We start from the raw sequence: 17,734 nt of genomic DNA on the forward strand, positions 1-17,734 counted from the left end.
CTAATGATATTTTAATAAGTATTCCGTGAACATTTCATTCATTTAGCAGCCACGTGCCCGACAACGCTTGTCTGGCTGGTATACCGACAAACAAATATATGATATATATACGTATACTATATACATTACAAAATTATGTGTCCGTTCCGATGTCGTGTGTCGATAAGCCCCGTTCGACAGCCGACAATCGACAATCGATCTGAGCTGGTTTGTACTGGAAACTCCAACTGCAATGCAATTGTATGCACATTGTAATCCTATTGAGTGCCCCAAAAATATAACTTCAAGGGAGACCCTAAAATAAGTATAACGGTAAACATAATACCTTATTGCGTCACTTGAACGGTAAAAACCTGCATCGGACTGCAAGCTGACCGACTGACGTGTCGCGTGAGCTATTTTTGGAACTGCGCCTTGTAAAATTAAACTTTTGATAAGCCGACGACTCAGTTTCAGATTGCGCTGTCTCTCCCCATCTCTCTCGTTTGATCTCTCCATCTTTCTCTTTTTTTTTTTGTGTCTGCTCATCGCCCCCCCGCAGCGTATTTTTGTTTGTATTATCAGACGTTGATTTATATAGACGTATCATCATAATACGAAACTGGGGCGAGGCTAATCTTTTCGTGTAATTGACGCAAATTGAACATGATTCGATTTTGCGAACTTCTGTTGTTGTTGATTTAAAAACGTATCGTCCATCTATCATTCGACTTAAGTCGACTCGACTCTGGGCAACGCCATTTGAACCTGAACCCACCACCGAACATAATACCCACTGAGTCAGCATTATCCAGGTTCTGGAAGAACGTGCTCTATTGTATTTACATTTAACCCAATCGTGTCATTCGCTTGTTGCTGAAGGTCGTAAATCTTTTTTGTGATTTCCGATTTGAGTTCAATAAATCGTCTGATGAATATTATATTTGCTGAACTGGACAGTTTTACAGATGCCACGCGCTGCTTTCGAACATGCGATAGATCAATTCAGGTTTGCGATAATTCCTTAGAAAAATATACTGATTAACAATTAATGATTGACGACACTATCTTAAAAAGAGTTATACTGAAATTAGTATGACCAAAATACATATATCATTATTATATTTAAAATAAATTGTTTTCTTTAACTTTGAGATTTAAGTTTTTCTTATGTGAGTTGTTTTGGAATTTCTTTTTTTTTTATGCTCAATTAAGTTAAAACATTTAAATGGCAATGTGCGAAATTTCAAGGAAAATTTGAAATTGTGCATATATTTTTTTAAGTAATCAGAAAGCCTTTCATATTTTGATTATTGCACAGAGGTGTGCTTTTAATTGTTTGCATTAAATGTTAATAACAATTTTCTCAAGGTCTGCTTTGAATTCTTTCACAATTGAATCTCACGCAATAACATTAAAATTCTTTGTTTATCGAAAATACTTGTAATAGGTAAATACTGGAAAAATTTCAGCCTTGCGGCCACTTGCTCGAAATAAATAAAAATATTTCGTAGGATGACAAATGATCGATTAAATTTCTTCGCGCTTGATTCAGCTATTTTCATGAGATAAACCATAAAGCGCAAATAAGATTGGCAGCCTTCTCTTCTCGGTTCTAATGTAAACAAATAAAAAGTACTTTTTAATCTCGTGATTTAATTGTTGCCAAATGATTCTAAAAGCAAGAACTAGACCAGATTGAGATTATTTACAAATTGTGAGTGATTGGTGCAATCGCAAATGTTGTTTTCCCATCGTGTTATTTTGTTTGGTATCGTAGGTTCTTAGCTCGTTTGATTTAGATCAACGTTTGAAATGTTTACTCATATAGTATAAACGTAAATAATACGATTTTGTTGTTTTAAAAATGTATTTATATTATCTTTTTTTCTTTCGTTTTTTGTGTGTATTTTTACGATTATTTTTTGCACATTTCGCCGTGTTGTTTTTATTTAACTTTTCTGCTCTGGCATTAAATTTGAGCATTTTATTTGGGCGTGACCTTAGATTAGCACATCGGCACTCAGTGTACATATGCATATATATATCTCTAGGTACGTCTATAGCGTGACTTTTTTTTGTATAATTTTTTTCTTGAGCATTTCTTATCAATGCGGCTCGCGCCATTCACATTCACATGTTACCAAGCTATTTTTAACATTTGACAATCAAACAATTATATGAATATCATTTGGATTGTGCTGAGGGTAGCAATTCAAATTAGCAGGTTGATAGCCTCAAAGCAGGAAAAAAACAAGTGTATTCATAGTAATTTCCCTATCAGTGGTGCTTGTTACCAGGGGTAGGACGTACAGATAGACTTCAATATAACATATATATTATATATTTATGGTCTTAATGGCAATGTTTTGGAATTTTCGCCACAATATTCCATTCATTGAATTTTTACAAGTCTCTGACGCAGTTGGTCAGATTATTTGTTAAAATTCTCTGTACACATAGCATAAAGAGTTGAATTTCTAATCACGCTGCTTAATTTATTAAACATTATCTGCATGGTTGAGTACCGCGTATTATTAAGTGAAATACATTCAAGTGGTCATAAGCAATCGCTGCTCTCACATTTTAATGGCCATATTGTTATCAATGACGTTAATCATCAGCCCATATAAGACCGTTTCCTCGAAAATTGTCAACAATCTTTTAACGGGGAATTTAGTTATGATGACGCAGCGAAACCTCTCCAATCCTAAAGCGCCAAATATTTTTTTTGGAGAAGCTTTTGGATTTACGTAGTTGCGGTTGGAAATGCGTATGTCTCGACCAAACGTCAATCCCGTTTTCCGTTTCGCAGTCAGGTGACACATATATTCATTTAAGGCATCTCAACATTTGATTATGGAATTATACAAAAGCCTTATATAGCCGGCCACTTGACGCATTAATTAGTGCTCTAAGCGATCAGGTCTAATGCTTTGAATTTCTTGGGTAAATATTCTAATTAAATGCAACGATTATGTTAAGTTTTAGATAAGTGCAAGCAGTAAATTATTATCTATAAAAATTTCATGATTTTATTTAAAAATAATAATGCTATTTGCGTAGTCGGAAATAAAATAGATAATTTGTGGCATTTATATTAGGATTAATGAAATACCAAGAATTAAATGGAATGGAATTGAAATAAATTAATTGAATCTCAATTATATATATTATTATTATATACATATGTATATATTTGATGCAAAGTGCATCGCAAACTGATTCTGCCACTCAGCATGAGTTGTTATTATTTATTAAACAAATTGTTACTCGTCACAGTCGATCGCAATAATAAAAATGTATTCGTTAATGTACAAATATGGGAAGAATGTTGAAAATATTTGGTATTATCTCGCAGAAAATATGCTCGAATTTTATTTCAATTCATGTTTGCTTCCCGAAGATCAAACTAACGGTATGGCGCCGGCTGCTCACCAACCAAAAAAAACGAAAAAAGAAAAAAATTAAAATCAAAAACGTGTACTCAAATATTCTCTATCCAAACATATTTGTATATCGAGTTAACGATCGTCTATACGCACTCACGCATACATAGACACAAGACACCCACACGCTAGTGGGAGAGCTTGAAGCTCGCAGAACAAAGCAAACATGTTAATGAGGCAAACTTATTGTTATTGGTATTGTTGGAGCTTAATACTATGACGTCAGTAAAGTCATTGAATTATAAATTAATAACGAGCGCCATGTTCGAAATTATATCAAACATTTTGTTCTGTTGTGCGTATTAACAACACATTAAAAACATGAACAAATAGTTCTGCTAAGCCAACTAAATATGTTTTTTATCAGAGCGGAAGACCGAACGCGCGACGGAGTCAACGAAGCGTCGCTACCTGAGCGAACTATTAAGTTACAGTTATAACGAACGACCATCTTACTGCCTCCATCCCCTCCCTCTACCCACTCCGTCTTAGTCCAGAAGATAATCGCGATGCGCGCTGAATTTGCTGTTGTTGTTGTACTTGTTGTTGTTGTTGTTATTGTCTGAGTCCAACTGCGAGTCGGAGTCGGAGTCCGATTTCGATTGCGATTGCAGGCCCGTGAGCTACGATAAAGTCGCGAGATTAAAAAAGTCAAGTGACACGCAAATGCGTCAATCGAAAGCGCAAAAATACAACAAAAAAGTAACATTAAAATTATAAAAATCAAGCAAGAAACGCTTAGTATTTAACAGATCGAAAACTTAATACACTTTAATTTGCATCGTTTAAAAGCCTTTTATAGAATTTTAGAAAAATACAAAAAAAAATATGTACATTTCAATTAAGAGCACTTAAATCAACATAAACATCATTAAAATACAGAATACAACACTAGAGCATATATAACAAAATGGTTAAAATAATTATTATTAATTATCAGAATATATCAATGAACTTAGTATTATTAATTTAAGAGGCGTGAAAACGGGCTACAATACTTATATTAAGTATACGCAATGTTGTTGTCTGTTTTGACGTCACTTAATTGTAAACGCCCTAATTAATTATCTGGAAATTTCCCTGTGTTATAATTTGAATTAATCAAAATGTTTGTTGCCTATAACTTTCCCTGAATTCTCTTTATATTTAAAATTGTTATACACAATGAAATTTTTAAGGTATTCTTTTTTTTCAGGGTATATAAAAGCAAACGTCAAACGAGATTGGTGTTGACGGTAGCATAAATCTGGGAGCTTCAGCTTGAGATTGAGCTGGATTGCTGGAATCTCAGTCTCTTTGTCTTTGCCATTGTCTGACGATGGCCATTGAGAAGCGCAGAAAGCCACTCGACTCCACTCCACGCGTCACTCGAAGCTCTGCCTCCATTTCCACCATCCACCATCCGCTCTCCGTTCTCTGTTCTGGCCGCGATTCTCTTCCAGTGGCTGCTGCTGCTGCTGATGATGATCATGACAAAGAAATGTCAGTAATCGTTGATGTTCCGTTTGTTTGTTCCAACGAATTCCCCCCCCCCATTCGTTTTGTTTCTCCCAGTAAAAATTACGTTTGACGTCAGTCGTTTGAGGCTTGGGCTTGGGCTTTTCTCATCGTGGACTTCCACAAAGTGTGATGCTTATTCTAAAGAGAAAGAGATAGACATAGAGAGAGAGAGAGAGAGAGGGAGGGAGGGCAACAAAGAGAGCGTTACAGCTCGTTGTACTGTAAATGCTATTCAATCAAGAGATCTGAGACATCGATAGATGTGGCTAAATTGGAATGCAGCCCCCCAACAATGCACTTAACGTTCCAATGTAATGCTCGACGTACGCCAGGCGAGTATTATGAATGAATTTGATTCAAGCTTGACGATGAATAGCTGCACATATCACTTTAAATTCATTTTTCAACAGAAACTCACATTCTATTGTTATATATCGGAACTAATTCCGAATTCCTTTTGTACCACTTCAAGAACATGGAGCGGCAACGTCTCTAATGCTATCAAGTTCAATTACCCATAGCGGTAAAAAATAATTTGATGATGTTTTTAGTCACAACTTGAATAACATCTCAGCTTATTGTTCATTTAAAACGGGCAATTCCAGGAACAGCTGGCAAAATACGTATATTTAAATCGGTAGTACTAAATAGAAAGCATTCCAGTATTCATCGCTCTCTGACATTAAAAGTAACTTATATTTCTAGTCAATTTAGTTCCGTTAACTTTAGCTAGCGACAAATTATGACATTTAGTATTTGGGTCTTTGAACTTGACATTCTTTTAGAAAGTTTCGTAATCAAAATCTATCAAGGGCTTTTAACATTTTCAAAAAGACAAACATTTTTTAGACTTGAAGTAAGCGGTGAAGTGAAGTAAAAAGTGAATATTATTTCTTGGGTGTATTGTAAATTCATTGCATTAACTGCGCAGCGTGTTTTGGAGTTATTTTGCCTATTAGTTGTCAGTAGTGGAAAATTGGGACAGCTTCCGCTGGACTTGTATAGAATTTCCATACATGTTGATGTTGTGCATTCAGATTGTTTATTAGAATTGCACAGCTTCTATTATTTGAATGAACGTATTCCCAATTGCCCAATACAATACATATACATACATTTACACTTAGCTCCGGTCACGTGCAAATGTAAGATCTGTTATTATCTGCTGTTTCTGTTGTTACTCATTCCATCGTTGCCACGTTGCAGCGCTGTGTTGTTCTGTGCTGTGCTGGCAAAAGTTCAATGCATTCGCAGAGGGTTCTTGAGTGTGGGCCGTAGACTTGCAAAAATTTGCATTGCCATTGGCTTCGCCTCGCATAACAATGGGAGGTGTTTGACGTATGTGGTTGCCATGTGGAGCAATTCGAACATATAACATGCAACAGCGACTCGACTGGCAAATGGCAAAAGGCAAAAGAAGTCAAAGTAGACACTCAACTTGGGGGTTTGTATGTCACTCAACATTGGCTGGAAGACTCAACTGCGACTGTGACTGCGGCTGCGGCTGCGTCTGACGCACGTCGCGGCCCCGTCCCATAAATATTCGTATTTTGCACTCTCCCTTGCGATGGCCATGAACCGCGTTGGCCTGGTGCGGGTGGCAGGGAGGTGGGACGCTTTGGCAGCAAGGAGGCAGGCATAAGACAAAGACAGACAGCGAGAGAGAAAGAAAGAGAGAGGGAGACAGAGCAGCACATAGAGCTCAAGAAACTGGCGCAGATCTTATCGATGTTTGCATAATCCCCATTCCCTACCAAAAAGCTGCGCAGATATATTTCGTATTTTTGCAATGCAGATCAGACCATGCCATCCCAAGCCATACCCCGGGTATGTCCCGAGTTCAACAATTTGGATAAACAACTTCGCAGACAGTTCATTGTCTGAGTCTGACCTTAGATGGCGCCATGTGATCGTCGGGATGACGGTCTATCTTCTATTCTAAACAACAATCCCATCTTATCTAATTGCGACGCAGTTGCGAGTTACGCAATCAAAATATTCCAGGTAAATACATTTTGGAAAATGATGCGATACGTTTAATGCATTAAATCCTCAAGCAAATAAAATAGAAATTAAAAAAAAACTTATGAACTGAACGCATAACTTCCATCCAATGATTGAATAACGCGCTGCAAATAAACTTTATATATTATAGATTTATAAGAGAGCACAAACAAAAGAACTTATAACTACATATGTATGTAGATCACAGCATTAAATAACCAGATGCTATTGGAGGATCAGTTTGAATCAATCGACGAAAAGCTTTTTTAAACAGAATACTAAGCTGAAAACAGAAGTGATAATACTATTCATTGATAATAACTTGACTACCATACTATGATGGTATATAATTTATGTGCATATTTTCTAAGTTTCAATAGTTGATTGAATCATTCGATTTTCTTGTGGATGACCCAATAGTTTCAGTCAGATTCTAGATAATTAGCCATAATTTTGACAATTTATTTATAAATAATTCTACATATATTTGATAAATATTTTTATGGGGTAACATTTCTGGTTTCTGTTGTTGCCCCGCCTTTCTTATATAAACGTGTTAGGAGAGGCTCTCAATAATGGATCGTTTGAGATAATCCCCATTCCTTTTGGGGAAAACTGCGGCAAGATTCTCGTCCAGCTCATCTTTTGGTTTCGACTCCTCTGCATTTTATATGCTATTTCTCTCTATTCTTCGCTCTCAACACATTGTTAGGAGTCAATATTTTTTAATTTCTATGCATTTAACTTTGATGCCTCTCTCTCTCTCTCTTCATATTGATGAATGCTATCCTCGCTCTGTGTTTGCGAACTGCGCCCTCTCACCCACACACTGTTGTTCTCTCTCATTCACACCTTCCCCCCTCTAAGTGAGCTGAATACTCCATTTCGTGGCGCTCTCGGAACGATCGCGTAAACATTTCGTTCGGCTGCTCAAACCGAATCGTTCGGGTTGTTCGGGTTGCTCGTCGTGTGCTTCGTTGTTTCGCTCCAGCACAAAACTGACAGGCATGTGGCCAAACCAGATAGTCGTCACACAGAGCAGCACGCGAAAGCAACGCTTAAACGTCTCCAAAACTAATACAGAATATTAACGTGTATGCTTCGCGTTTATTGTGCCAAAACCAAAAAAGAAGAAGAATCAAATATAATTGCAGTCGAGACAACTGTAAAGCAAATGTGTAGTTGTGAGCAGTGCAATAAAGTTAAAGCAAAAGCAATAAGAAGAATGCGCTTAGTGTAAAGAAAGCGCAACGGGACTAGGAAATACTACATTAAAAGAAAATGCAAATTTGTTGAGCATAAAGCAACAACAGGCAACACAATAAAAGTATCATATATATACGAGTTACTAAAACAGCCCCCGCGTCGATCGCCAAACGAACTCGCTGTTAACCAAGTGCGATAACTAGAACTAAAAGCTAAATGACTATGACTTCAACAGTGCTGCAGCGTCCAGTAACGACAGCAACAACAACAGCGACAATTGTAGATAAACAGCAAACAGCAAAAGCAACAAAAGCAGCAACAACAAGAAGTCGCAACACAATGGCCTGGTCTCATGAGAAATTGCGTTTCTCATGCATCGATAACATTGGCCTGAAGCAGCTGTGGAAACTGATTGCATTGGACACAGCTCCCAATGGGACAGCTTCCCCCACTAGCAACAACCACAGCCACAACAACATCAACATCAACAACAACAATAAGTCTGGCAATGTGGAGCAGCCTAAAGACAGCAACAGCAACAATATTAACAATGAGGTAAGTTAAACTGTGGCCGAAAAGAAAGCTATTGCAAGGGAGTCAAACAAAAAGCGACGACTGTGACGTCAATGACAGAGACAGACTGAGAGTAAGAGAGATATAGAGAGTAGCAGCCACATCCGTGTAGAAAGCAAAACATAGTAGAGAAAGTGACCCAAGCTTGCCTTCGTCACCTCCTCCCCAGTAACTCGGCAGTTCGCTGGCTTTTATCTGCATTATTTTTATCATTAAGTACGCTCGCATTATTATTGTTTGTTGAAACAACTGTTGGAATATTCTGAATGGCCCAAGCTATGTGGCGAGTAAACAAAGCCGCTGCCTCTGGAATTCCAGTAACCCACGTAACGTCAATTTGCATACGCGTTGATGCCTGGCGCTAATTAAGACAAAAGCAGTTGAAGCTGGCAACAGCCTCCCTTGAGCGAGATACTGCACATAGTATGGTACATGCATATATAATATACAATAGTATATTTATATGTAGAGGGAGACAGCGATAGAGCGAGAGAGCCGCATAGAGCGTGCCCATTCAGGCTGACAACAAATCAATTCATTTTATTGAAAACAATTGAAAGGCTTTTATCATCATCATTTTGCATCATCAATTTGACTGCCATGTTTTTGCATTATAAAGATTGCTGTCTATAAAGTCCTTTTAAGCACTTATGACAGCTGCCAGTTTATTAACCTTTTTGACTGTGTGGCCTTAAAGACCAAGTTCATTTGCCCAAAAGGCTCAGCAGCTATTAACAGCAATCAAAGAAGATCATTATTTATTTTGTTTAATTTATGAATTGTAGTCTTCAGCATATCGTTATTATACCTTGCAAATTTTCTGAACTTTTTTTGACAGCTCTTTTGCCGGTTTCTCTCAGTGTACGATCACTTAAAAATGTTTAACTGTCAAGTGCAGCAGCCCACGCTGTCATCAGCTGCTAGACTCGCGGCTTTATCAGTCCCAGCCATAGCCATAGCCATAGCATTTATTTCATTTAGATTTCAGCTTTATTTTGAATTTCGTATTATTTTTTTGTTTTTTGGTTTTTTTTTTCGTGTTCGACATGGATCAAGGCACTTGATAAGTGCGCTTAGCATTTGTGTGTTGCGAAGGCTGTCTGTATGCTAAAAAGTGGAGTAAAGTTCATGGCACTGCTAAATACCCTGCATCCATTCTGGTTAAACAAAAAAAAATTCCCTTCTTTTTTAATTATATTCACTAAACCACAACGCGTCATAGTGCAAGTCCGACTTGACGCAGTTTCTTTTGTCGGAAATGTTTTAATGATTCACGCTATTCGTTTGCGACTCACAATTTTAAGCTACAAGGAAAAGAAATTAATCATACAGATTTCGAATATTTGACTTTAATTGGTCGCTATTAGTAATCAGCAAATTGGATTCCCATGTGTCGCGCTTGGTCTCACAATAAATAATACTGTTCATAACGGCTTTATGGTATCGCCATCTCGGATTCATTAGATATAGGATTGCCACGAGCTTGAACCCAAAGCCCCTAACGAAACGCGTTGACCCTGCCTTCGTCTTTTTTCGCGCTGCTTCAGATATCGTAACTACGATGCGTTAACTTGGCGTTATGTTTTATAACCCATAACTGGTTTTTGTTTTGGTATATATATACAAATATATATCTATATATCCCTCTGCACCACGTTTCCCCCTCTTTCCCCTTTAGATGCCCCAATGCATTGACGTCAATGCAAATAAAGCGACTTGTGACTTTATTTTTTTTTTACCGCCCGTCTCTGTGCAGACAACAGACACTCTGTCATCCCATTCGGGCCTGAACGAGGGCTGGCAACCACCTTCGATCCTGTTTTCCAATGTCAGGGTTGTGTTCTACAAAAAATACAGATGAACACGAATCTAGAATAAAGCGGTGACTGAGTCACCTACACCTACAGGGCCGCAGTTGCCAGAAACTAGTTTTCACTGGGATCAAGTCAAGTGCGTTCGATGCCACCGATCCACCCCATACCCCTATGCCTCCCTACATCCTCATGAGGGCACTCTGTGGTATTATAAAGGTAAAGATAAAACAAAACAAAAAAACTAGCTGGCTGAAAGTTTCAATTTGACAAATTCGGCAAGTTGATTTTGTTTAATTAACAGCTCAAACGCTTTGACGTCACGCGCATAAATTTGCAGCAAAAAAGAAACATTTTTTCGTATCTTTATTCTTTTGTTAGTGCTGTTGATCTTTTTTTTATTATTTACTCATTTTTTTTTTTGGTTTCTTTGAGTTAACACGTTCAGCCCCGGGGGCAATACAGAATTTTTAAGTAGTCATAAATAAACACTACTAAACTGTTAAGTTAGTTAAACAGCGCGCAAAGCTAAAAATAAACGACGCGACTTAAAACGCGCCTGAAACGCGTGAGAAACGCGTGAGAAACGCGTGAGAAACGCATGAGAAACGCGCTCAAGTTGCGCTTGCTCAGTGATGCGGATGATAAATAACACAATATGCTGTAATTTCTATTTGCGATATTACATTGTTATCAAATGCGACTGAGAAATGTCACATCAAGTAATTGTTGCGGCCTGTCTGTCATTCAAAATTAATACATTTTCTGCTTGTTTTTGTTCTCTTCTTTCTCTCTGATGAGCTGTCAAAAGGCACAATGAGGTTTCCAAACCACAAAAACAAACAGAATGGAAAAATAAGTAATGAAATAATTACATAAAAAAGTCAAGTAAAAATGAAATAATATTGTTGCAAGTGTAATTATATCAATGGCTGTTCTACACAGAAAAAGCTTTCGACATTTGCCTTTGTTGTGTTTAGCACTTCGTTTAAGGCCTTGTGCTAATTGTGGCCTTAAAATACGTACTAAGACCCCAATAACCATTACAGTCTACGTGCTAAAATGCACAAACTTCGGCGTAGTCTCCCATTAATGTGTTATACATATATTTCTGTAATTGCATTTTATATAATCTCATTGGGGTTCGAGTCAATGAAAAACGGAATCGATATGATCTATGTGACGTCTGTTCTGTAATTAAACGTTGTCAACTTCTAACTGCCTTTTCTAACTACTCTATAGTGTCTCTATATGTATGTCTGTGCTGTGCATGCCGATTTGTAAAGGTCAGTGCTGACGACACGACTTTTGGCGTTGTACTAATAATAGAAAAATAGAAATAGAGTTTTTAGCACTCGCATGCTGTTTTGCTAATCGAACAACTTCGACTTAAAAATCAGTTTTTTGATTGACACACAATGGTCAGTCAGATTGATTAGCATTTAATTGCTTAATTAGTTGATTAAACGTTTATGTTTTATTAAGGCTATCAAATTAGTTCGTTTAGAATTAGAAACACGTTTATGTGTCGATTTACTTAATGAGTTTTTTTTCGAATTTGAAAATATTTACTTGCCTTAAACACTAATGAACTTTATTTATCGGATTGAGGCTTATGGTTAACCACTGTGCACATAGAAACCTTGGCCTAACCAATTACTATCTAAAGCCGAAACGCAACGATAGGCGTTATCTTTATAGAGTACGAATATTCTCATATCTTAATGCCGCATTCATTTAGTACTCAAACATTTACCCACTCGACAGTCATAAAAGCGAAATGAAATATGACAGCTGTGTTTTGGTCACACTGTGATTACAGTGGGTCGCAAAAGGGGCGAAGCGTGATGAATTTGTGCCACATATGCAAATGTCAGTTCAACTTACGTAAAGCCAAGCCAAAGCAGGACGGAGCGAAATAAATTAAAAACACAACACAACAAACAAACAAAAACAAACTTGTGCCAAAGTTGATCCGAGAAAAGACGCAGCGCTATCGCATGTTGCGATAAGAGATAAAAACAAGGCATAGCGCGCAGAGAGATAACCGATAAGTGATGTGAGATAAGACTAGAGGCCAAAGCCCAGCAGCCTACGTGACTATAAAATTGTGATCTCTTCATTAACAATTACAGCACAGCAGAGAGCAGCACAGTTAGTTTTGAATCGATTAATTAAAAAAAGATTTCCCATTCCCAGTTCAAGACTCGAGTTTCGAGTTTAATTTCCGAGTTTTAGATTCGCCATTTGTCATAGCCAAGCAGCTTATAAACATATAACTCAATTTAAGCTTCAATAATAACAACAACAACAACAACAGCAGCACCAAAACAACTACAACAACAACGGTAACAACGACGACAACAACAAGATAATAAATACAAACAACTTTGCATACTAAGTGGCTCATTAGGGGGCACGTTGAAGAACCACACACGTCGATTGGGGGTATGATGAGTATGGGCTGAGGATTTTGAATTGAAATTGGAATTGGAATCGGAATTGGAATTGGAATTGCTATTGCTATTCGAAAGGTGGGATTGTCACTGGTTTGGGCCCATAAAACAATGAGCCGTTTTATACGCCAAATGCGATTTGAAGGCAGCGCGTAAACAAAATAGATTTTTTTGCACTTTGCTGTTGCATTCTGATTGTATAATTAACGAGCTTCGCTTTATTGCCGCTGCTGACTCACAAAGTTTCACACTTTTTTTTTGTGTTTTGTTTTTGCTACTAATTAAAATGTAGACGAATTTCCATTTCACACCCTGGACGAGAGTGTTTATTGATCAGTTTACTCAACAAACAACTCAGACACAGTATTTTTAGTATTTAAAGTAAAGAGGAGTACAGGGTATATCGCAGTTGAGCAGACTTCAGTTGTTGACACTCTTTAGTGCCTAGTTGTTAATTTGCGTGTTAAATTAAAGCCGTGCACTGACGTCAAACTCTTCCCAACTCTGCTCTAATTCACAGCGCCTAACCATACCCTACGATAACTGCGATAACTTGGCCGACTATTTGAGCCTACAGAGAGCCGATCTGGCTCAAATGCAGGAGCCATCGTCAACGCCAACGAATCAACAGCGCATGTCACTGCTCAAGTTCTTGGCCATTGTAAGTACTTAATATCTGAGCTGAGTCTTCCATAACTCTTCAGTTCTCAGTCTTTAATGTTTAGTCTTCTGCCTTTCCCTTCGATCATCATTTCAATTGATGTGATATTTATGATCTTTACGATGATCAAGCAGTATTAACTTGGCTTAAACGCTTCCTGCTTGTAACCTCAGACAATAAGCGAGCGATTGCCAATGTTGCTTGCATTAATTTCACATTACAATCGTGGCGTGGGGCGTGGCGCAGCAAAGGGGGGCGGCAGTGAAGTGCGGGTAAATTGCATATTAAAATTTTTGTTTGATTATTTATAATCTTGAGCAGACGGCAATAACTTTAATAATTCAACGCTTCATCGCACGCTATATAGAAAATAAGAAATTTGTCTGTTTCTCTTTCTCGCATTCTCTCTCACTCTTTCTCTTAATTCTCTTTGTTTGCCTGCCGCTCTGTGAAACCAGTTTGATCAGATCCGCCTCTTGGGAGGTCTTGTCTCTAGGCTCTGTCGCTGGGGCGTGATATCGCCGCAAGTGTGAAAATGCCTTTATCAGTTCGGTGTTTGCACCCTTGCGATATACAATGTATGTAAATACATATGTACATATGTACATATATAGTATATGGAATTTTATGTAGTCATTCGTATAGGCAAATGAACTTGAGCTATGGCTTTGAAATTGAATTTCATTAATTGTGGAATAATTGGCAGCATGTGACTATAATAATAATAATAACCAATGAAGCTCATTGCCAAGTTCAACTTGATCGAAAGACTCTGCTTAAAACTGTGATTAAATTGAATATTAACTAGATTTAGTCTAATAAGGGGTTCTAGGGATTCCCGACAGCATGCAAATTATATATTATTTAGTCCAGCACTCGACACTATTTTCATAATTAATGAGATCTCTTATTACATTGTACACTTTTTCGACGCGATATTGTATTAATTCTTGCTGTTAATACACGGAAGCAGAAATGTCGAATCAATTCTTTAGGCAGTCAAATCTTTGAACTCCCCATCGATTCACAGTTCACTAACGATCCTCTTTTATCTTTTTAATTGCAGAATGCTTTGGAACTGAGCGCCCCAGCCACGCCCTTGCTTTTGCAACAACAGACACAATCGAAGCCACCCGGCTGGATGCAGCTCTCCGGTCATCCCGAAAGGTAAGCATCCACTAAACTCTCATCTCAGCCCTATGAAATCGTTGCTAATATCTGTTTCTTCCTTTCAATTGCAGCATTGTGCCCACATCGACAGGCATTGTGCGGAAACGGATCGTTGGCGTGGAGGACAGTGAGGTGCTTGCCTATCAATGGATCTCGCAGGAGCCAAAGACCTCACAGATAGTGCCCGCTTATTTGGGATTGCGTGAGATGCAGTCACAGCATTACATCGAGCTGCAGGATCTATTGGCTGGCTTCAAAGATCCCTGTGTAATGGACATTAAGCTCGGCAGTCGCACATTTCTGGAATCTGAGGTCAGCAACAAAACCATGCGCCCCGATCTCTATCAAAAGATGATCGCCGTCGATGCCAGTGCCCCAACGCAGGCAGAGCACGAGGCGCAGGCCATCACAAAGCTGCGTTACATGCTCTTCCGCGAATCCTTGTCGTCGTCGCACTCGAAGGGCTTTCGCATTGAGGCGCTGCGTCTGCGTGGTCGTGCTCCTGTCAAGGATTTGAAGACGTGTCGCACCGGTGAACAGATCTCGCAAACCATTGAACAGTTCCTTGTGGCACGCAGGTCCGTGCAAAAGGAGCTGATCAAGCGGCTCAAGCACATGCGTTTGGTCATCGAGCAGTCTGCCTTCTTCAATCGCCACGAGATCGTTGGCTCCAGCATCTTCATTGTCTATGACGATCATCGTGTTGGCGCCTGGCTGATTGACTTTGCCAAGTCGCGCCAACTGCCGGCGCAGTTGAGCGTCAATCATCGTAGCCCTTGGACTCCCGGCAATCGGGAAGAAGGTCTGCTGCGTGGCATGGATGAACTGATTCGTTCCTTCGAGGAGGTTTACGCTCGCAGCAGCAGCCATCGTGGTTGCCTCAAGATTTAAATAGGTTGCCATCTGCATCTGCCCAGTTATCTGGCATTTTAAGACTGATTTGCACAATTTATTTATGTTCGGATCTGGATTCGAATGATTAATCGCCCCATTGCATCACCAGAAAAACCTACACATCCCGCCAGGCTTTGACTATTTTCCATATTGGAAGCGTCCATCTAAGCGCTGGATTTTTGCACTTTTAGAGAATATACACACATACACACACACACACATACATTTATTTAATAAGAACGATTAGTATTGATAAACACCAAGCAGCATTTGTTTGATTGAAAACAGGTTTAATTTCCTTCATTTACTCTAAGTATTGCTATTTTGAAAATATGAAATACAACAAATGGAAATATGAATGAAAAAAGCATTAAGAATTTACCCACTGTGAATTTTCGTACACAAGAAATAAAATCTCAAGAGAATAAGATGGAAAATATTCCAATGATAATAATGAAGCTTCAATGTGTTTTTTATTATTATTTATTTTTATTTAATTACAGCTTTCAATTAAACTTGGGAATGTTCTACATGGGAAAAATCTTAAGAAAGTATACATAACACCCGCATGTATCGTTACTGATGTGTGTTCTATTGAATTGTTATTATCAACTTTATTATCAGATCTTAAGAAGTCAGGCTCTTATAGTGCTTCATATTTAAGTTTCTACAAATCGTAGTTAGATATTTCTTTTTATTTTGTTTATATCAACTTAATTTAAGCTAATGTTTCAATTACAAATTGAGTTGTTTTGAATAAATCCATTTAATCTTGAACCATCTCTACAACCTCATATAACAGCAACTTTTCAATGAATTAGACTGGAATATTTTTTTTAATGATCTTATATATAATTAGAGTAAAGTAAATACTAGCTTGTAGGATTACAAGGTACACAAGAAATGATCTGCATCGATGCTTGAGTAAATGTGTCCCTCCGATATCATAAAGTCCAAAATGTTGCTAAAAACAGAGAGAAATAAACACAGATTAGCAACTGCTCGCATTATTGAACTTATTGCACTTACTTCATTTCGGATGCGCTGATGTGGGAGAACTTTGAATTGAGTTCACTGCGATGAATTCCCTCATCGGATACCTTGCTCTTGATCGCCTGGAACACAGCCAGCTGCTTACTATCCAGGCCAGCAACAATGGCATTTCCCTGGCTGGAACTAAAGCCAGATGCCGACATATTGGCGTTGTTGCCGCTGCTGGCGATAGAGTCGCCCTTGGCATGGTACTCCTCGGCCTTGTAACGGGAATGCAGCGCCTCCAGCACATGGGTGCAAATCTCATTGGGGTCCAAGACGTTGAGCAGCTTAAAGACCATCAACACTCTTTGACCCGCCTGCGAGCGCACAGAGCCATAGATTTTCACATAGTTGTTGATCATTACATCGGGCGCATTGATGGCATCGCCCTCCTCCAGCCAATAATGAGCATCGATACGACCACTGTGATCTTCCAGAGAGTACGTGATCTTTGTGGAGGAAGTCTCAATGTTGCGAACAATTCCAACAGCACAGACGAGTGCGTAGTTCACGTCGAACATCTTAAAATTGCCCTCGGGTGAGTCGAGAATTTGCTTGATCAAAAGCGAAATGATGCCCTGTAGACAAATATATAGTAGTAACATTTCAATTAATAATTAAACATATTAAACAAACCTCTCCGGATGCCTCTTTTGTGGCGCCGGCTGTTGCCGTTTGTGTGGCATTGAAATCACCAACTGGAAAGGCAGAAAAGTCACATTATTCAAGCTAAACTAATCGCAAAAGCTTTCAACTTACAGGAATCGTTCATTTTATTTTTTAAAGTTGACGCGTTTTACTCATCAACAAAAAATTGGCAAAGCAAACTAAATTCTGCAAGACGCATAAAGTGCAATTTGCGCCAAAACTGAGATGAGGTCTCAATTACATTTCACAATATACCAAAAATATACATTCCTGCATATTTACAAGGGCACACTTAAAACTGGGCTATCGATAGTTTTCGAGAATATACGATTCGAATTAACCAAAAAA

The 17,734-nt window shown here is 38.3% G+C and overlaps 2 protein-coding genes across 3 annotated transcripts; one reads left to right on the forward strand and one right to left on the reverse strand.

The window, feature by feature from the left end:
- The first annotated feature begins 7,949 nt into the window (after positions 1 to 7,949).
- On the forward strand, positions 7,950 to 16,168 carry LOC133850801 (inositol-trisphosphate 3-kinase homolog). Of its 2 annotated transcripts, XM_062287007.1 has the most exons (4): positions 7,950 to 8,693; positions 13,499 to 13,639; positions 14,706 to 14,806; positions 14,881 to 16,168. In XM_062287007.1, exons 1-4 carry the CDS (start codon positions 8,355 to 8,357, stop codon positions 15,698 to 15,700), a joined length of 1,401 nt encoding a protein of 466 aa, XP_062142991.1. In that variant the 5' UTR covers positions 7,950 to 8,354; the 3' UTR covers positions 15,701 to 16,168. The 2 variants fall into 2 exon arrangements, with proteins under 2 accessions (XP_062142991.1, XP_062142992.1); XM_062287008.1 differs by lacking the exon at positions 13,499 to 13,639.
- A 124-nt stretch (positions 16,169 to 16,292) lies between these two features.
- Positions 16,293 to 17,649, reverse strand: LOC133850804 (replication protein A 32 kDa subunit). Its single transcript, XM_062287012.1, has 4 exons — positions 17,498 to 17,649; positions 17,375 to 17,436; positions 16,733 to 17,316; positions 16,293 to 16,667 (listed from the first exon to the last, which is right to left on the reverse strand). The coding sequence occupies exons 1-4, from the start codon at positions 17,508 to 17,510 to the stop codon at positions 16,589 to 16,591; spliced, it is 738 nt and encodes a 245-aa protein (XP_062142996.1). The 5' UTR covers positions 17,511 to 17,649; the 3' UTR covers positions 16,293 to 16,588.
- Between the last annotated feature and the right edge of the window lie 85 nt (positions 17,650 to 17,734).

This window comes from Drosophila sulfurigaster, chromosome 2L (genome assembly GCF_023558435.1).
Source record: "Drosophila sulfurigaster albostrigata strain 15112-1811.04 chromosome 2L, ASM2355843v2, whole genome shotgun sequence".
Lineage (NCBI taxonomy): Eukaryota > Metazoa > Arthropoda > Insecta > Diptera > Drosophilidae > Drosophila > Drosophila sulfurigaster.

Excerpts from the sequence above, each read along its gene's own strand:
- LOC133850801 (XM_062287007.1), top strand. The coding sequence starts at position 8,355 with ATGACTATGACTTCAACAGTGCTGCAGCGTCCAGTAACGACAGCAACA. Across the intron at positions 8,694-13,498 it reads GCAACAATATTAACAATGAG|CGCCTAACCATACCCTACGA; the intron begins GTAAGTTAAACT and ends TCTAATTCACAG. Across the intron at positions 14,807-14,880 it reads CTCTCCGGTCATCCCGAAAG|CATTGTGCCCACATCGACAG; the intron begins GTAAGCATCCAC and ends TTTCAATTGCAG.
- LOC133850804 (XM_062287012.1), bottom strand. Across the intron at positions 17,317-17,374 it reads CAAAAGAGGCATCCGGAGAG|GGCATCATTTCGCTTTTGAT; the intron begins GTTTGTTTAATA and ends ATTTGTCTACAG. Across the intron at positions 16,668-16,732 it reads ATCAGCGCATCCGAAATGAA|CAACATTTTGGACTTTATGA; the intron begins GTAAGTGCAATA and ends CTCTGTTTTTAG.